Raw genomic sequence first — 21,524 nt, forward strand, 5'->3', positions numbered from 1 at the left:
ATGAGTTCCCATGCCCCAATCACTTAAAAGGGAAATATGCAGGTAAATTTGGAAATAAGACAGCTATTATACATGATAGATACATATTTTAAACAGAAATATCAAAGCACAGCCATAATAGAGGATAGACTGTCCTATACAAGAGTAATTGTGTATATAGAATGGCTAAGACATCTGCAGCTCTCTTTGAATAAGCTATAATTTGTGTGTCTATTATTTTTATCCACTAGGAAGGTGTTTTTTGTGGCCATCCTAGAGATGAGAGAGCTCTCAGGTCAGCTTTCCAGCTGTTTCCTCTGCTGAGGCTGTCTTAATGTCCAGGCTGTTGTCCTTCCAGTATGTCAACCACAGACACCCGTCCACCCTAAAAGAGGATTGATTCTCAACAGAAGAGCCGTCATGCAGGGAGATGCTCCTTGGCCTGTCATTTATTCCTGTATTTTATATTACAAGACTCAAAGATAGTTGTTCATATCCTCCAGACTCAGTCTGGTGTCAGTGCTGAGGCTGTATGCTTTGAGATTAGATGTTCATCATTTCAAACTTCAGACATGTTTACAGGAAAATGCCTGTTTCTCTCTCTGTAGGTCTTCTGTAGGTAGGTAGATTATCTTCATTTTATTTTTTTGCTACAAGCATGAAAAATTCCCAGGCCAACTGAAATAACCCTTTTTCGGTCAGTAACACGAGTAGAGAAAAGAAAAAATAATTGCAACCCTCAGTCTAAAAGCTTAAAACCTACTGGGAAGAGCAAGAGTAAGAGGAGAGAAACATACGATTCATCTGTACTGTGTGTCCTCTATGGGAATCTGTTTCTTGAGATAACAGATAAATAAATTTGACTTCCAGGCATTTTAGCTATAAACAGGAAAAATCTGAAATAAAATTGAGGCTACTTATTTAGTAGAAATGTTGACTTCTAGCTGCTGTTGAAAGGAGCAGTTGTATGGTAAGCACTCTGGGGCTACAACAAAAGAAATATCCCTTTGCAAATGAAGTAAGGGAAGAGTCAATCCTCTGTCACCTCTGAATAAACTGTTTTCCTAACTGGTCATGCAGTGCCAAGCTTTTCTAATGTGGGAACAGCAGGACTGCCCCTAAATGAGGGAATATAATACTGAGCCATGCCTGACAGAGCCTTCAAAGATACACACAATTTCTGGAGTAGCTTTGTTTTATCCCTAGGAGCACTGTAAACTCATGCTCCAATCAATCTTGCACAGCCTTGTCCCAATTCTATGTCTTTCTTCATGAGACTGGAGACTGCAGGCAGCAGGATCTTGCCTGAAACACCTGTCCCTCCTTAGGGAAACTTGTCTGACCAGTATTCCAGTTTTGCCATACCGGAGCAAGTATTATGTTTTACAGATGGATAGCAGACTTTCTGTAACTGGTGTTTTCCCACCTGTTTAATGTTAGTAGTTTCTTCGTGTTCCCATGTTTCCAGGAGCAGGGAAGCTGGAAGCTTATAACTTCTAGCAGCAGGAGAATGGCTCCCTGTTTCTCTGCAATAGTTCATCTAGAAAACTGGTTCAGAACCCCGGCAGCAGAGGAGAAGTGAGTCCTGTTGTGGGAAGAATGCATGTTGGACACCTCAGGTCATGGGATTGAGACCAAAGCACAAAGAGGAAGCAACAAGTGTGAGTGTTTGGTGACTCCACCCTGTCCAGGACAAAAGCACCCATGGGCTGGCCATACCTTTTTACTTCTAGCATGTATCTGTGATGTTGCAGAGAGATTGCGGAGGCCCATCTAGCCTTCCAGCTACTGCCCCTTGCTGCTTGCCTGTGTGAGCACCAGTGACATGACTTTGAGGAGATCAAGGATGACTGTAAGACTCTGAGAGCAAAGATGGCCCAGGGTGACACATCCAACTTGCATAATTGATGTCATCAGTGAGGCTTTGACCTTTGTGGCACCTTGTTTTGAGAAGAACTAGTAAGAAGTGATAGAATGAACCTGACAAGAAAGCATGGACATGTTTGTGGACAAGATTGCTAACCTAACATGGAGGATTTTAAACCAGGTTTGTTAGAAAGTAGGGAGCTAATCTCAGGGTTAAATGAGAAAGTAACGCATGTGGAGAAGATACATATGGTAGAAGGCTACAAGGGAGACAATAAACTTTCATTCTCAGAAAGGAGAGTGTTCAAAAATGTGTCTACTCTAATGCCTACACCATAGTGTCTACTGTATTTGGGCAACAAACCAGAAGTCCAGTCTCTGGGTCAATATCAGAAAGGAAAGTAATATTGGTAGTGATGTGGTGAGGGTCAGTTACTGACCACCTGAACAAGAGGATGAGGCTATCTACAAACAATTAATAGAAATCTCCTTGATCTCATGGTGGATTTCAGACACCTGCCACCACATTGCTGGGAGGGTAAAATGGCATTGTGCAAGAAATTGAGGAAGTTTCTGGAGTGTGTTGGTGATAATTTCTGAACACAAATGCAAAAGGAACAATTGGGATTAGTGCTATATTTGACCTGCTACTCACAAACAGGGAAGAGTTGGGGGTGAACGTGACCACAGGGAGCAGCTGGGCTGCAGAAATCAGCAGTTGGCGGTTCAGGAATTGGAGGAAGGCTGAAAAGGTAAGCTGTGAACTTACTCCCTATTTAAAGAATTGCTGCAATGTGGGGAAAAGAAGAGCCCAGGAGTTGGCTCATTTCTTAAGAAAACGTATTAAGAGCTCAGGAACAAACCATCCTGTGGTACAGAAAGTTTGAGAATTACAGGCATTATATTAGTCTCTGGAAAGACTGTGGAGCACAACCTCTTGCAATCTATTTTCACATGCGTAAACGTAATCACTGTTTGTTTACTTGGATACCAAGAGCAAATCATGCCTGACCAACCTGACTGCTTGCTTTCATGAAAGGCCTGTGTGAATAAGCAGGGCAGTGGATGGTAACGTACCTTGACTTCAGTAGGGCTTTTGACATCATCATCCACTCCATTCACATTTGTAAGTGGAGGAGGTATGGTCTGGGTAAGTTGTCTATTAGAAGGCTTGAAAATTGGTTGGATCACTATACTGAAAGGATGGTAGGCAGTGGATTAAAAGCTCAGTCTGTAGTTGGGAATACAGCGCAGAGTTTAGTATTGTTCAGTATTTTTATTGACAGCTTGGATGATGAGACAAAATGTGTCCTCAGCAAATTTGTGGACAGCACTAAACTGAAGGGGAGGGTGGTACAGCTGACATGCTGACTGGTTAAGGGTGATCTTGAACATTACGGTAACAGAAATTTCATGAAGTTCAAGGAGAAGCAGAAAGTTTTGCACCTTTGGCAGGATAATTGAGCATGATTATGGGCTAAGAACCAACTGGTTGAGTTGCAGCCTTCTTATACATTAACCTCTAGATTGCATCTATTTTTTTTAGTCCTTACTCAACTATTTGGGATTTTTATGGGTAGGTATGTACACATGACTATGGCATGGACTTCTAGAAAAAGGTAGCAATACAGAACATTCTCCAGGTGATGCTACAGAATTGAACAGAAAGGGAGAAAATAGGCTTCCAATTCTGTCGTCATCTAGCTTCTCTCCATCATATTTACAAACAGCTTCAGTAGTATATCTTTCTATCCAGTGATTTTCTTAAATAGTTTTTCTTGAAGAAATTATTAGCTGTTTTTAAAAAATACTATTCTTAAAATGCTCAGATATTGTATATATTTAAATATAAATGCAGACTTTCAACTAAATAGAAACTTCTTGCCTATTTGAAAGAAGAAATTTTGATATGCAACTGAATGTTTTGGTCTGGGGTGGGGTTTTTTCATGGTGCATTTTTAAAGCAACGTCATATATAGTTTTTTGAGAATCCATGATAAATCAGTGCTTCAATTGTGAGTTGTCAGCCTGAATTTTAAGTTTTCTATCTAGTTAAGTCAGACACATATAATTATTTGGGGAGAAATATTGGCATGACATTCAAGGTATTTTTGCTTACTTAATGCAATGCTCATTAACATTTATTACCCTAATTGCATATATTCCCTTTGGTTTCAACACTCCAAGGAAAATCTAATCAGTGATTAATAAGTCAAGAAAACATTCTGCATGCTATTTTTGGAGACTGAGGAGGGTAAGCAAAAGGAGAGGGGATTTCCTTCTGAAGCAAGGATAATTTTAGGAAAATACAAAACACTGTGAGCCCGTTTAGTATTATAGGACATAAATATGCATATACCAACAAGGTTTGCATGCTAATCTTTGGGTTTTGTTGGATATGCTAATCTCTGTGCAGGTGGTGGGAGAAGAGGAGGGCAGAAGGGGTTTTCTAAGGAGGATCAGAACATGAGTCATAGCTTTTTTAAGGCCCATCACTTCTTGGTTAGGGTGGATGTGGGAGGGTATTCCCTAGCCAGAACCTGAAAGCAACTTGTATTGAAGGAGACAGCCAATATCTATTTCAGCAGGATCCGGGGGAAGGTGAGAGGGAGAATAAGAACACCCATTTCTTTGATCATCTTACTCACCGGTGCAGTTGGGACCTCCACAGTATTTCTGGTAGGTGTGTAGATAACTGCTTAAGTGCTTTTAATAACTCTCTGGAGGCTTTTCTGTCTCTGCATTGATTACCTAGAGACCCTGGGTTTCTGACTTAAAAGATACTTTATTTGGATGGTACAATAGGCTCTATGCATAGCTTTGAAGCTTTTTTCACTGCCTAGCTGTAGGAAGAACACCCATACAAATACCAAGGCAAAGACTTGAGTGGAATATAAATAAAGTTAAACTCTTTTGTGTGTGGATATTTATAATTTTGTATTTGCAAAGTTGAGGTGCAAGGCATTTTGCATAGTTAGCAACAACTGAAGTTTGACTTCTACATTATGGAAGACACAGTGATGAGTGTGTAGAGTTTGTCTTGGCAGGATCCCTGAACTCCAATATCTGGATGTGAAAAACAGGATACATTTGGATAAAATATGTTTACAGTATGACATATTACAGATCTTAATTTTTCTGTTGCTGTTAATAAAAGAATGATGCTTTGCATCCACATTGTTGATTTATCTTCTTAATATTTAGAGTGATTAGATCTGTAAATACTAAGAGCCTGCCATTATTCTCCTTCCTTCTCTCTCAGCACAACATACTTTCTTTGGGTTTTCATCCTGTCCAACAGAGGTGGTCGGATACTGCAGTCTCGACCAGTAAGAAGGGCAACCTGGGTTCTGGCTATTGATCTGTGCAATTGTCACAAACGCCAGGAGAACGAAAGGCAGAAATTTTCATTGCTTGTGGTGACACTTTTGAGCTGTGCTAACATTTTCCCTCTTCTATAGTCCACTACTGAACCACTTACCTGGATCCTAACATGATTCTAATCATCCTAATGTGGCTTCTGGAGTTCAATGTTAATACTTGTTGATTTATAAATAGTGCTGTTCTTAAACAGCCAATGGGATGATTTGTCATCAGCCCGTGACACTTGTTTCTGAATGGCTGGTTCTGTATTAAATATCCAAGGCCCGATGGTAGTGGTTTTATAGTGCAGTCTTGATATTTTAGAAGGAGGTTTGGAGGGAAGGTTTCTTTTGTTTTTCTTTTGATTGGTTCCGAGAGAGTTTAAGTGTGGTTTCTGTCTGAGTCAATCTATTTCAGGGCAGTGTTGCATCTTTATTCAACATCTTCATGAATATCCTGTAGAAGGCAGTGTAAGGGAAATCTCCAAGTTTACAGATGATACTAAACTGGGTTTGGTACTCTAAGGTTGCTCTAGTTGCAGGGACCTCCCAAAGGACCTCCCAAAACAGCATGGCAAAAGCATGACGGATAAGTTTTAATGTAGCTAAACATAAGGTCATAAATCAGAGAGGAAATAAATTAGCCTATGCCCACAGGATGCTGAACTGAGCATGGGTAGTTACAGATCAAGGAAGACACTTTGGGTTCCCTGTGTGTGCAACAGTAGCATCATTTACCTGCTGTATATAACCTTCTTGTGCCCACACGTTGAGTATTGTATGCAGTTTTGGTGTCTCCATCTTGGGGATATAGGGGAGGTCAGTGAAGACTGGAGGGTAGCTTTGAAAGTCATGGAACAGCTGCCTTTTGAGGAGAGATTGAAAGGGCTGAAGCTCTTCAGTCTGGAGATGAGAAGGTTGATGGGGAGGAGTATCATTGAGCTTTACAAAGTTATGAAAGCAATGGCCAAGGTGAATGTGTACCTTCACTCACCAAATGAAACTGGGACACTCAAGGAAGTTTGTAGGAGATTTAAAACGGATGCAACGCTTCCTTATCTGGCTTTTGGAGAACCTCCAGAACATTTTGTCATGAGGAGTGATGAGGGCAGACAGCAGCAGGAGGTTCAAAAAGGTTTGGACAAGTTCCTGGAGAAGACGTCCATGAATTGATGCTAATAGGACTAGGCCTGGATGTACCCTCTAACATTCCTCTCACTTCCTCGGGCTCTACAATGATCAACAAGCAGGCTCCAGCATTTTATCTAAATAACCTCCTCTGCTGTCGCTGTCACACCCACAGTTCTGGGCTGTGTGCACTATTTGTCTGATCTAACACGGTGTTTCTTATGTCTGTTGTACACAAGATGATTGTATAATCCAGAGAGAAAATAGGAAGGTATTTCCTTTAAAATTTGGGGGATGAAACAGGAATTATACATACATATAATTACATATTTTGTAGTTTGAAGAATAGCATAATTTTATGAGATCAGTCAAAATGCCAAAAAAAGATGTAAAACAGTAATTTGTAAAGTAAGCAATTTAGAATGAAGCACAATTTATAATTATTTTTTAAAATTCTTATAGCACTGATTTATAGAAGTGGAATGGCTTCTGTAAACTAAATGTTCTAATAGTTTGCTGGCCTCAGTTTCTTTCAATTGTCTATATATGCTTTTAAGCTTTAAAACAAGTAATCTGTCCTGTTTTATGCAGGCTTTATTGCCTCTCTACCCATTGTTTACTTGGGAAAGCCAAGGCTCTTGGCTTGCATTGAACTTAAATAGATTCTTCTTGAACTTTTTTTTTAACAATTTATAAATGCAATATAGGTAAAAATAGGATCTGCCCTACTGTTAGAGATAAACTAATTTAATTGCTTTTAGTTTTATTATTTAAATCTTGATGGTTTACCTAGTGCAAGGCACATGAGGATAGTGCTCATGAAAGCAGCAGCCATATTACTTTTAAGCATGCGTCAGAATAACTGCTGTGCAATATGAACCACTCTTTCACAACAAACAAGCAAGAATCATGCAGTGGGTTTCATATATACTATTTCACTGCCCGTGGTGGCCACTAGATATGTACAACCAGAGGGATAGTTAAAAAATACATGGACAAGCTTGTGACAGTGTATTAACACTGATATGAAATGAAAAAACATTTATATAGTGAATAAAATTCAGGGTTTTATTAATTTTGAACATTTTTAATGAGTTTTTCCTTCTCAGAATCTGATGGTAGTGATGTCCAAGTAATATAATAATTCTAAGGCTATGCAAAGAACCTCTAATACTTACAGAGAACTGCTATCATGAAAATACAATCCAAGAAATGCTAGCTAAAGACAAATCATTAACTGTCTAAATACTTACTGTCTGATTTTTCTCTCCTTGATGCCTAAACAGACTGCTGTGCATTAATAAATATTAAAATACTTGTATCTAGGTCAGTGTGTCTTTTTCACTAAAACCCCTCATTGCATAAATAACATCCTCTGTGAACCAAATAAAACTTCAACTTTTATCTTTGCCTTAAATCAGAGGAAAAACTAGTAGCAGACTCAGTATTGTGACAGAGTGATTTCCTCTGTATATATGAGGACTTAGCAGAATTTCTTCAAATGTTATAATTGAAATACCTTGGCAAAAAGGTGATTTCTGTGCATTATTGATTTTTATTTATTTACAAACCACCTGTCAAGATTTGGCCAAGAAGAGAAACAGATCTCTCAAATCTTGGAATTTAGGTTAGCAGAACACCAATTTTTAATTTCAGTTCAGTGAGATAAAATAAAATGGAAAAAATATCTCATTTGGGCAGTCACAGAGCAATGATGTGACAGTGTGTCATGGAAAAGACCATGCATATAAATTAGTGAAAATCCTCGTTGGGAAGCTCTGTTCTCTTCTCAGCCTATGTAGATGATGAGTGCTGGGTCTGTTCAAGTCCAAACAGACAAACAGAAAACTCTTTCTTTATAGTGCAAAGACATTTGTGTTACTTTTCCAAGTGTCCTATTCAGAAAATACCAGTTTGAGTCAGTAGATGAAAATATGCAATAAAATATTGAAGACTACATTTTAATTTGGGCTAGGACAAATTTTGAACTCTCAATTTATTTTTCAATTTTCTTCAGTAAGATAATATTAAATAGAAGATATATGTTGCATCTGAAGAATCCTTTGAAGCTCTTTTTAAAGATTGGATTATTCTTTGCCGTTTGGCACATATCATTTTGGCTAAGGTTGTCTGGCGAGTTTAATCAAGTTAGCTGTTAATAAAAGGCATTTAACTTGTTACGGTTTCTCTGAAAGGTTAATAGCAGTCAAATATGAAAGATGATTGTTGCGACATGGTCATTGAATAAAGTTGCATTATACATCTGCACATCGCAGTGTAAAAGAAACTTTCTTCCTAGAGATTTTCTCATTAATACATGGTGTGGATTTACTTCTCTAAATGTCTTCCCACTCACAGCATTGGCTAAGTACAGTGAAAGTTTGACCTGTGGAAATGTACTTTATGTTAAGTTTTGAGTGGAGTGGACTTCATACCAATTTTTAACTGTTCCCGTTACATATATTGTGATTGGCTGGATACTGTATGTGCTTCTTTTCCTGTTTATTTTCAAGTCTCATTAAAGGTTTTCCTGGGGGGTTTGGTATTGGTAGTCCCTGAATAAACTGAAATCTAATTGCAAGAGACAACTTTTCAGCTGGTGCTGAAACTCTCAAAACTGTACTTCATATGTTTTCAAAGCTTGAATGTAGGGAAATGCCATATCAAAGTCTCAGCTTTGATTCTTTTGGAAACTGCCCAAGTGTCCTTTCAATGGCTGATTTTTTTTAAAAAAGTCAAAAATTTTAAAATTTTATAATTTTCAGTTTTGTTGTAGAGAACATTGAGTTTCTTTTTTTTAATTACATTGAATTAATGTAATCTTGACTTTAGATTTTGTTTTGGGTTTAATATTTTTATGATAATTTTTTTATAAACCAGTATATAATCAGTATAATTAATGAGTACAAGCAGTTAGTATAAATGATATCTTCTGCAACCTTAAGCAGTCATATATATACAAATCAACATTGAAATCACATAAGCAGGTCCAGAACTTTATAAAAATATTTCAGAGATCAAAACCTCTCACCATCTGAGATTGTGCATGAATTTTTTGAGCTTCTGGGGTTGTATCGGGCTTGTAAGAAAATTTCGAGTGAGGTATTATTTCTCATGAAGTTATTGAAGGTACTCAGGCACAGCTTTTGAAAACACTGATTTGATTGGATTTAATTGTTTTCTCCAGCTGAAGCCACTGTAGAGTATTTGACTGTTGACTGGCCTTGTTCTTTATCTGCATTATTATTTGTTGTTAACAATATTGGCTACAGAGAAAGTGATATGCAAATTGCTTGCTCTGTTCATCTATACCCACTCCATCCTAATTTCAATATTTATATTATTGTAAACCTTCTGCTTCCCCCCCAAAAAATGAGAAAAAAAAAATAATAGCAGTCAGTAAGAACTGGTATTAAAACAAATTAATTCAAACTGCCAGCTTTTTGCTGGCACTGTGTTGCAGTAAAACCAAGTAATCAGCTTGGGCAGTTGTCTGCCAGGCAATCTTCTTGTGCCCTATTAAAGCACAATCGATAAGAAAAGGCTGTGAGGCCTGATGGTGCATTGTGAAAAGTTGTTAGAACACCTCATACAGGCTTTGGACCTGCAAGCTTTTACAAGTCTACTTGCTGCAGACCGATTGAAAGTAGAAATTCTTTCAGTGGTTGCTGAGTTAATTACATGAAAATATGTACACTGGTATTCCACAAGAGAAGTAATGTCAAAAATAGGTGAGTGTCGTTGTCGTCCCCCTTTATTTTAACCATTAACAGATTTTCTCTCTCTGACATCCTTCCTCTTCTGTATCATTTTGATTCTGTGTTGCACATATTCTGAAACACATCTCTGAGTTTATTTGCCATATCTAGCAATTTTTAGTTGGTGGTGTGTATTGACTGGGAAAGGGAGCGAGTTGGGAAGAGGAAGATTTAGGAACTGAGTTTTTAAAGTTTTCCTGTGGCAGAGTTCTGTGGGAAATCCTCAGGATTTCACTGTCACAGGCAGGGTCAGCCGTCACCACGGCCGTTTGCCTGATACATGATCAGGATTTTGCAGGGTGCAGAGAAAATGAGAGAGCTTTAAAATAACATTTTATTAATCCATTTTATGAATCTGAATTAATCCACTATATAATCTATACACAAGGAAGAGAAAAGATTTTGAAATTGAAACTACACAGCATAGCTTCCTCTAGAGGAGTGACTATGTTTTCTTTCCTTTTACAGCTGTCTTTCTGCCTGTGAAACAGGAGGCAGAAGGTTTATGAAAAGGTCCAGTGGAAGCCATTCAGAAAGCTTCACACATCCTGCCCTTTAATCAAATCTGGTTTTTTCCCTCCTGTAGGAAGTGAAAGCAATTTACTTCTGTTGTGATTTTGTTCTTCAGAGGTTAAGTCCTGTTGAATTCATGTCCAAAAGTGTCTGCTGTCGTAGACTGGAGTTGGGCGCTCTGTTTTCGGCCTGATTTGGAAGTTGTTGATCCTTCTACTTTGGGTCTACAGGAAAGATGGTGAGGGACTGTTTATCAGGGAGTGTAATGATAGGACTAGGGGTAATGGGTTTAAGCTGAAGGAGGGTCGATTTAGATGAGATGTTAGAAAGAAATTCTTTACTGTGAGGGTGGTGAGGCACTGGAACAGGTTGCCCAGAGAAACTGTGGATGCCCCCTCCCTGGAAGTGTTCAAGGCCAGGTTGGATGGGGCTTTGGGCAGTGTGGTCTAGTGGAGGGTGTCCCTGCCCGCAGCAGGGGGGTTGGAACTAGATGATCTTTGAGGTCCCTTCCAGCCCAAACCATTCTATGATTTTACATATGTAGCTGCTAATCCTGGTTCACAAGCTTGGGAAACTTCGGAAATCTCCACAGACTCTGTTCAGTGCACGGCAGCTCCTTAATGCTGCAGACACCTTTAATCTCTTCCAGTTCCTTTACAGCAATTCCACCTGTGCAAAGATAAGAATGGGAACAAATCCTGCGGGTCTTAGAGGCGGCAGGTCTGTTTGAAGTAAAACTCTTTTTTTTTTTTTTAGAGTCAGAGATAAGAGTAGCAAGGACAACGGTGTGAAAACCACCAGTATTTGCATCTGCTACACCTACTCCCTGCTTGCTGCTTACTTGATTGACAACCAAAATTGAGCACTAGGACTTCTCTGGCCTTCGCTTTCTCTTCCAGCCTTGCTGCTGGATGCCATTAGTTGCTTCCAGAGATACTTTTTTTTTTTTAGCATTATATAATCACAACACTTTTAATCCAAGCCCTGTACTCCGTTTGGTGTATGTTGACAGTTTTTGCCTTGGCTGTCAGACAGTAGTCAGGCAAGGACCCTGCAGGTTACCTCACGTGGGCATCCACAAATAACCTGTCAGCTCAGCAGGGCCCAGACTTGCTTACGTGTGGCAAAAAGTGGCTATAAAGAAAAAATGACCATTACTGTCACACAGAATGAAAAGACTTTGGATTTTGTGTTGCAGAAATAAGAGCAAGTCCTAAGATATGTGAACTGTCAATATTGCTATGGGCAGGTAAATGTAATTTCACGTTGATGTTACTGTGAATTAGAAAGCTGCAGGGAAGCTAACCGAACATTAATAAAACAGTCACTTGGAGGAACTATCAGTTACTTTGAGCACTTGTGAATGTAAAAAACAATAACTTGCAGCATGTCAGTACTCATCCATACTCAAACTGGTCTCATTTCTTGGGCAAAGGATTTCTGACTGACTTTGTACATAGAGAAAAGCAAATGAATGCCACAGGCTTTAGTGCGGTACCTCATGGCAGCATTAGTACCTTTTTTACCTTAAGTAAGTTGCTCTTGCATATTAACTAGATTTTTTGCCAGTGTACCATTTTTCTTTTGCACTAAAATACAAAAATGTTACACAAATATTTTACAGCCTTTTAAGCAATATTTTTTTTAAAAGTTATTTATATAGGAATCAAAAAGTATGCAGTCTTTTCCAACCTTTTAAAATGTGTAAACATTCATGTGTTCCAATGTTTTTCTGTTCTGTGCTGTTTACGCACAGAAATAAAACAACAGTTTGTCAAGCAAGATATCCTGCTGTTCATCCAAATATTGATTTTTAACTCTGATAAGCTTACAGTCTTTCTTAAATGAGCAAATAATCTGAGGAGCGTAGACTCCATGCATATTCAAGACAGAGAGCAGCATGACCTGGAGATGAGTCTGCATGCTGAACCTGATTTAGCCTCTGGTAGTGGCTGTTTACAGCCTGACTGCTGCAAACTTCATTTAACAAAGGTTTGTAACTTGGCCAGAGTTGAGCTGATTCTGACAGATGGGGCCCTGCTTAATTTCAGATCCTTACTTCAAAGCAAGATGGTGCTAGAGCTCTTTGACAAGATGGTCACCATTTTTCTTATTATGGATAAAGCAGTGTATTGTCTTCCCTGTTCTCTTCAGAAGCAAAGGAGTGTTTTTGCTTAAATTGTTAAAGCATAAATTTGGAGTAGAAAACTTCAGTCTGTCTTCTAGAAGTTGACACTTATATAAGCAACTGAAAACATCTTCTACTAACAATTGCTGGGAAACTTGTATATTGAGGACTGTTCCCACTCCATCTCTACTAATAAGGAAGTTTGTAATAAAAATGCTTGCCCTTTTCAGAGTGAGAAAAAATAAAGGCAACTTCAAGCATTACTGAATAAAAATATTTTTAAATGAATAGCTTGATGTCTAGCGGTGGCAGGTTTATTTTAGAAAGCTGTTTTTATGTAACACCACTGGGGAAAATAATGATGAGCAACCGCTTTTTTTTTTTTTTTTTAATAAAAAGTAGCTTCTTATGCAGCCAAGCATAGTCATTCATAACTACTGATTTTTCTGAAGAAGCTTTTAAAATCCAAATAATCATCTTTGCAAAAAAGAAAGGGCACAAGTGACACAGGTGTCTTATTCATACTCTTGCTCAGTTGGAATTTTTCCTACTGAAGTAACTAGCCCTCCAGAAGGGAGCCAGTCTCTTTGCCTAGGTGTTGCAAGTTTTGGGGGCAACACTGATTTGTTTGATCAGGCTTTCTAATGTAGTTTACACTGAAAACAGGTCTCTGGTGTCTGCAGAGTCTTCTGTAGTGAGGTTCCCTGCTGCTAAAATACTGACTAATTGGTTATGTGTGATTTAAACAACATGAGGAGCATCTCTATTGTTGGTGTAGTCAATAAATAGCTAGGCTGTGTAATTGCTACCATTGTAGAAAACTGAAATGTTTTTATTAAACGAAATTCGTATGTACCCTCTTTTAAAATAATCTCTAAGGCTATAACTTCTTTTAAAACCCACACATTCATATTTAAGGGTGGGAAGCATTATGTGATGCCATGTAAATGCCAATTATTCTTTTAAAAAGCAAACAACTCGCACCCCACCCCCCCAAAAAAAAAACCCAAACAAAAACCAAACCACTTCTACTTGAATTTTAAGTGATTACCAATTAGGAATTTTTTAACCAGATTTCAGTTGCAGTACCAAGAATCTGAGCTCCTATTCTGCAGTGTTACATTTATATTAATTTCTGTGCACAGTCTCATATGCTTTTCTAATTTTTATTTACAGTTTGAAAATTACTGCAGTGGTTGTGATAACTCTGTATTCCACAGATGTCTTGGGTATGGGTTTGATCCACAAATAAGGAATTAAGGAAAAGGGTGCACTTAATGTTAACCCTTGTCACCACTTCCCACCCGCACAGTGGGTTGTATCAAGTGTATTCTCTATGTGAAAAAGGGGACACAACTCCCAAATTCCAAATGTCACGTTCAGTTTCAGAATCTGCTAAGTCTTACTGTTGTCGTCACTTCAGATTCAGTAGATATATAAAGTATGATTGGATTACACTTTCATAATTGCTGACTGCTTTGCTTACAAAGTTGTTTTTCCTGCATTTTGTTGAACTTTTAGAAGAAAAGCAAGTAGAATGACCTTGCATGGAGCATGATATCAAACTTACTGTTCTTCTCACTGTCACTTCATTTTGCATATTGCAAAAATACTAATATCAACAACATTACTTCTCATTAGGACAGCTGCGAATAACCTACCCGTATTCTTGCCTCGGCTCTTTTCTATAAGTAAAGCAGCGTTCTTCAGTGTTTCACCTCTTCAGCTTCTTTCCACACCTTACAAAACATCATTACATACATACGTTAACAAAACCATTAAAATACATAACTATTTCAGGAAGAAGACTGAAGTTTAAAAATAAGTAGGGAAATCAGCATGTTTTTAAGTACTCAAGTACAAACAGATAATGGGAAGCAATGCATAGCTAAGGAAAAAATGCTAAGATTTACAAAACAAGGTTACACCTTCATTAACGTAAATGATCATTTCATGTGTTTTTTAAATGGAAAAAATAACTAAATACAGTGTTTAAACAAAAGCTTTTGCCTCTTCCAATGAGTTAATAATAGAGGCAGTGATTTAAGTTGTACCTTGACATAGGAAAAAGCTTTAGCTTTGTTCTGCTCTCCCACACCCTCCTTTTTGCAGAAATCAAAATTCAGTCATCAAAATTACCTTCAAGCAGATATTTTTCAAGCAATTGCCTGTCAAGGGATATATTATTAAAATAATGTTGACCTTCTCATAGCGCAAAAGGGAAAACAAAATTGATTTTCATATTAGACTGACTTTCGTACTGATTAAACAAAAATAATTGCAAAAATTATGTAGTTATAATACAAAGGAAAATAGAAATATTCTTGGTGACAAGTTCAATAAGCAGTCTCTTATTCTGTTAAGAAATGGAAGAATACAAATTTGGGATTGTATTTGAAATACTGTAACTCAGTTCTTCAAAACCTAAAATATTTGCTTTCATCGGGAACACTCTTGCCATTCATTTATGCTCACAGTCAAAGTAGGAGCAGATTTACAGACTCACTTAGCAGGAGGACTCTTCCAGTCTGGAACATGATCCATCTTCTACTCTGTAGTTTAAACTTGAGCCTCTTTTGGGGATGCCATCAGGTTTTGTTCTCTTTCTTTCTGGTAGTCTGGATGAATTCCTGCAAGGAACTTGTGAGACGCCAGATTGCACAGGTGACAGATTGCATGTTCTTGTCATCGCTTCCATACTAGCAGTGGAAAACTTTTCATCCTGTTGCTAAATGTGGTCAGATTTGCATTAAGCATAATGCTGTAATTGACCTGTAAGCACTGGATAGTGTCTTTTTAATTATTCCTTTTTTTTTTTAACTGGATTTTGACAGAAAAAAATGCCTGATTTTCATGAGCGCCTTTGTTCAATAAGATCTAACAGATTTAGCTGAGGAGTGTTGCGAAGGAGATGGTGTTACATATTTGGCCTGATGCACTGAATAGCAGTCTTACTTAAAAACCTTAGTTTAATATAATGAATCTTTTATCAAATTAAGTGTGTGTTCTTTAGCTGAAGATCTCATTTAATTAGAGAACCAATTTTTTGCCAGTTTACATCCCTCATCAATTTAAGTTTGGGGTTGTTTTTTTTTTTTTTTAGTGAAGAGCAATTCAGGTATCCTTAAACCTTAGCCACATGCTAAATGCACTAGGGTCATATCAGCATGTTGCATCGTGTCTGTGGTTAGCCCTAGGGACAGAGAGAGCATTCTCTTGGGACTCCGTCTTTGTCCTTGTTTGGCGTTTATTCAAGGTAAGAAGGCAAGTTGTGCCTGATCCTTTCCAGATGCATCACTCTTCTTCCTCTTAACCAGCCATGTAGGCCAGTGTGGTGAGGTGAAGCCTCGCTTCACCTACGCTCCCCCTCCGCTGCCTTTGACAAATAAACAGGTGAAAAATGAGTTGGGGAGTCTCTTTTCTGTTGATACCCAGCTGTTCTGTTGAGGTGAGAGAAGCGTCCTTCCCCTTCACCTGCCTGATTGAAGTCGGACATTTAGTCATGGCTGTTCCCTAGGCATGAAAATATTGGAGGCTCAAAAATTGGACATGCCTCAATATAAGCAGTTGGCCAATACTTGGGGAAAAGAGCTAGGTGAGTGAAATAATACTGTAATTAGAAGGCATAGGCACACAGTGTTCTTTCCCTATACCTATATATTCCTATACAGGAACTCATGGCACCAAAGAGCAGATTTCCTTGCAAACATTTTCTAAGCCAGTCTGTCAGTCTAGTTCTATGTTTCATGAAGAAGTGTTTTCAGCTACTATTTTCATAAGGAAATAATGCTGCTTCTGTTTAGCCTCAATATTAAAAACTCAAGGGAATGCTGGCTACCCTTCAGAGACCCTGACTGCCATGGGTAACTGGTGGCCGTTACATTTCCTTCATCTTGATAAGACTCAAAGCCATGTATTTGCTTAGTGTTTCACTGATTTTAAGATGAAAATGACGTAATTAATTTCTATTTTGTTTTTAACTACATTATTTGCTATGAAGTTAAAATATAGCACGTGTTTCTTACACTTTATTTTTATTCTCTATCCAAGCTGGATAATGGAGATGAGCAAGCGGCCCAGATCAGACGTGAACTAGATGGACGACTACAACTGGCAGAACAAATGGCAAGGGTAAGTGGTTGCTTCCATGTACCAAAAACTTGGAAGATATTGACTGGGATGATACATAGTGTGTGTTTCCAGTTTCTGATTCTAAAATTAAGCAGAAGATTATTTGAAGACATAACAGTCTGCCAGATGATTTATTTTTTTTTTTCTCTCTGGGGTATACGTGTAAACGGGTAGGGAGAAAGTAAAATGTTTTTGGAAAGTCATATGCTGTGTGACCCTACCTTTCCTTCATCAGCAAGTCCAGTTGTGAAACAAAGGGTATATTATTAGCACATTTGGGATCATGTATTTTGGAACTAAAATAAGTCATCTTTTATATACAGAAGTGCTTATACCAGGCTTAGGGTATAACCATAATGTTTATGTCTTACTACAGGTTATATGTGATATACTTTTTAAGTATGTATAATATAGTTTACATTTATAGATTAAGTCTAAATTGATAATGGTTATGTTAGTATTGCAAGTAACAAAACCATGAGTGAGTCTTGCTGGTAAAATTAGTGGTGATTGAGTAAATTATAAATTCTTTTTGTAAATTTTAGAACGCTAAACCAATTTTCTTTCCTATAGCTTGTATTTTATTTCAGTGGACAGGATTATGCCCTTCTGTATTAAATATCACAAGTTGGATTGGTATTGTCCCTGGCCACATCTTACTAAATTTTGGGGAAAGACTCCTTTTTCAGAAAAAGGCAATCTTAAATCTCTTCAATCTTCTGTGAATCCTGGGCTTATAATCAAAGTTGTCCAACAATCCTGTTTGTAGTGTTGCCTTCAGCTCCAAAAGTTACAAAATACTGGAAGCATGTATGTTATACTGTGTGTGTGCAGAAAAAAGTATATTATATTAATATGATATTAATTGTTAAGCAATTAAGATTTGCTTGTTTCTTTAAAAGGAAAGAACTGTCATTTAGGTCTATGAAGTTCATAAATAACAACTTGGAGGCACAGTCTTCCTAAAAAGCAAAATGCTGTCCATAAAAGTTTCAAATTAATTTTAAAGCAAGTGAAAATTATGAGCACTATTTAAACCGTGCAGATCTTGTTCATTGTGTCTCTAATGTGCATACACTGCACATCTGTAGATTTTTTAAAGAAAAATTTAACTCTCCATTATTTACCTGAACCATTACTTGAAAATTCTCATGGTTACCACAGTGTGGACTACACAGTTTTGCACAGAATAAGCAATTCCATGTCCTACATGGTACATCCAAGTCACAAATCAGAGTTTTCATACATCTCTTTTAAACTACTTAAAATGCAGATTTTTTTGTGGTGGACTTTGAGAGCTAGTCCTAATTCTAGCAACTGTGAGTTTATTAAGATCATTTAAGTCTAAGCAATATCAAATGCTGCAAAATATGAACTTTATTTTCAGAGGTCAAAAACAACATAAGAAGCTTTTTTATACTGGATTATGTATTGTAGCATCTGTGTTGGTAAAGAAAAGAGTTTTCAGTGATTACCTGGCTGTAAGAGAATTATTAAACTGCAGTCTCAAAAGATCAGCACAGCTAAAAAGAAATCTCTGCATATGGCTTTTTTGTTGTTGTTGAGGTCTCATTCATGGTTCCTAAAATACATTACTTACCAATTTTACAAGCTGTTAATATATGAGAAGTTCGTTTTAGCAGAAAAGATAATTTAGGCTATTTAATAGAGGCAAGAACCTTAGAAATTTGTTCATCTATGACAGAATGAAAGCAATGAGGAATTTGTGCATCTATTTGCCCACCTGTTTCTTCATATGACCAAATTTAAAGTAGTTGAAATCAAAGTATGTATGACCTAATGGGATTTTCTGCCTATTGGAACTGGTGCTATGCTTTTTTAAGATAAACTTTTACATGATCCTATGAAGAGACAACCCAATATCTTTCCTCCTTGAGAAATGCATCTTGAAAATCCATTTTAGCACTCTCAGAAGCCAGACCTAAAGGCTAGTGTGTACATCAGCCTGATGAGTGCCTCACATCTGTCCCCAGGGTCTTTGTTTCAGGATATATTCCAGTACATTGCAATCAGAGTTCCCAAAATTCCAGTGCTGTGCTGGGGGATGTGTTCTTTGTACAATCCGGGCTTTTCAAATCAACTTAATTATATTCCTGTGCATATGCACTAAAAAATACTGGGGGGAAAAACCCCCCACTATTTTTTGTTGTGTCTCTAAATTACTTTAAATATCATGTGCTATAACAATTTGTTACAAATTCACCATCTTAAAAAAAGCAAATAAAAGGTGAGGGGGTGGGAGGGGTGAAATCTGTAGACCTCAGAGTCTTTATGGAGGATCCTCGCCCTTGTTTTGTGAGGGGGAGAAGTGGCTACAAACATTCAGGTTTTACAGAAATAAATGCTTCCATATATTCTGATAGTGCTGTCTTAAATCATCGAAGATTATAGTCATAAAAAATATACGACACAAGGGAATTGTAAAAAGTTTCCTTGATTTTAAATTGGGGTGGAAAAAGCATCTTAACAAGAGGAAAGATCTTTTAACAACATAATAACAGTCTGTCTTCTCTGTCTTCTCTGTTGGCATATTATTATCATTTGAATGATCCTCAAAGGATAAGGTACAGTTTGAAAAACTGTCTAAAGTGAGTTGTTTGGGGTTTTTTTGCTAGAGCACCCTGAACCTTGCCCTGTGTTTTTAGTTTCTAACTATAAATTTTTTTTTCTTTTTCAGTCTGTAATACACTGGCTCTGTAAAGTTGTAATGAGCCAGACCACTGGACTTCCTGCAGGTGTTCTGGGTCACAGTCAACTTGTTTGGTCTTTGTTATTGAAACAAAATCAACTGTAAAAGTTTTAATGTAAAACAATTTATGCTACTCCTTATAACAGCTAATGATAAAAATTGTTTGGTTTAGGAGCAAGGTGCCTACCTTTGCAGACAGTACATGGGGAGCAGTGTTTGTTTCTCATTTATACATAAAATATATATTTTAGAATAATTTACACTTTTTTTTAATGTTGAGTGTCATATTCTCGCAAGCTGCCCTGTATTCACTATTGAGAGAAATTGTGCATAATATTGGCTCTGTATGTGTTCATATATGCATTATATATGTTTTTATGTTCCCTCTTTGTTATAAACACAATATTTAAATACTACTAACTCCTACAGAGGAAAGAAGTTATTTTTAAGTTCTCTCTAACACTTATGTTTAAAATAATCCCGTGTGTAATAATTCAGTATTACTTTCAAAATTAATGACCTATTATTCAAAATAGACATAGACAATGATAGGAATTTCATGTCATAGTTGTAGTTTAACAGCTTTATGTTAGAAGCATGCATGCGATATTGACTTATTTTTGGTAGCATGGGAAATGGATGAAGTAACAAAATTCTTATTGGACAGTTCATTTTGTCAATTTATTAAATATTTGAAGGTAACATTAAAGGTATATTGTCAATTGATACACTTAAAACATGTCTTAGAAATATCTAATCTGTACATATTCAGCCTGGGTTTACAGTTAAATGATTCTGGAGGGGCAAGAGGTTCCATTCTTACAGATGCCCCTTCATTTTTTTGTTGCATTCAAAGAGATATTTTGTCTACTATATTTGAGGAATATGATGGAATTCTCAATTCAAATTACATTTCTTCTTGTCAAAATTAACTGTATTTATGGGACGGAATTTGCCTTCCCATTACTTTTTTGAAGATATAAAAATAGATAGACACTGCAATTAAGACTTTTATTTTTATTAAACATCTCTTAACTGAGAGCAAATCAGTAAATTAACATAACGTATGGTGTGAGATATTTTTTTTTCCTCCCTAACTTTTAAAATATATCTTCCAAGGAAAGAAAATTCCCAAAGTTTGTAACAAGAGAAATGGAGAACATGTACATAGAAGAATTGCGGTCTTCGGTGAATTTGCTGATGGCAAATTTGGAAAGTCTTCCTGTGTCTAAAGGTGGGCCGGAATTCAAACTGCAGAAGTTAAAGCGATCACAGAATTCTGCGTTCTTGGACATAGGAGATGAAAATGAGGTTCAGCTGTCGAAGTCTGACGTGGTCCTCTCCTTCACATTAGAGGTAATCATGTATTTCACAGAAAACTTGTTGACAGTTTAAATTACTAGAATATCTACGTCTTGATGCTTTTTTGTTATTAATCCTTCCTTGGTAATTTTAAAATTTTATGTTAAACAAGTAAATTGTCTGTTTGATAAGTAGGAGTTAGCATGTAGCTATATGATACATTTTCATCTTGCAACAGTAGTTGCGTTTGGGCCCACACAAATGTAACTTTAAATTAATTACAGTGCATTAAATAACTAAGTATACTTTTGAACATAATAATGAAACACTTGTTATCAGAAACTCATTCATAGAATTTCACAAACAAGTTGTGTTTTCTGACTGAAAGCATTTAGAGAATAAACAAAAAAAATTTTACTGGTGGTCATAACACATTTTTATAAATGTCTGTGTTTTCCTCAAGAAACTAGCTCATGTTTACTGAGATTATGCAGGAAGTCTGGTCTATAGGGATGCAGTCCTAATCCATATAGAGCTCAACTGACTTCAAGAGGAAGCCATAAATACACTTAGTTACTTAAACATATCTGATGACAGCATCATAGCTCAGTTCCAATTCCGCAAATGTGCATATCCAGAAATGCTGA

The 21,524-nt window shown here is 37.1% G+C and overlaps 1 protein-coding gene across 12 annotated transcripts in view; it reads left to right on the forward strand.

Annotated features, from left to right (window-relative positions):
* CADPS2 (calcium dependent secretion activator 2) overlaps window positions 1–21,524 on the forward strand; it is a 508,886-nt gene that overhangs the window by 116,612 nt on the left and 370,750 nt on the right. For all 12 annotated transcript variants that reach the window (XR_008574138.1, XR_008574139.1, XR_008574137.1 and 9 more), the window contains exons 4-5: window positions 16,785–16,865; window positions 20,695–20,931. Coding sequence is in view for 8 of the 12 variants with exons in the window: in XM_054803630.1 (XP_054659605.1) it covers window positions 16,785–16,865; window positions 20,695–20,931 (318 nt within the window). In the remaining 4 variants the exon portion in view is untranslated. The remainder of the gene's footprint in view (window positions 1–16,784; window positions 16,866–20,694; window positions 20,932–21,524) is intronic.

This window comes from Grus americana, chromosome 1 (genome assembly GCF_028858705.1).
Source record: "Grus americana isolate bGruAme1 chromosome 1, bGruAme1.mat, whole genome shotgun sequence".
NCBI lineage: Eukaryota > Metazoa > Chordata > Aves > Gruiformes > Gruidae > Grus > Grus americana.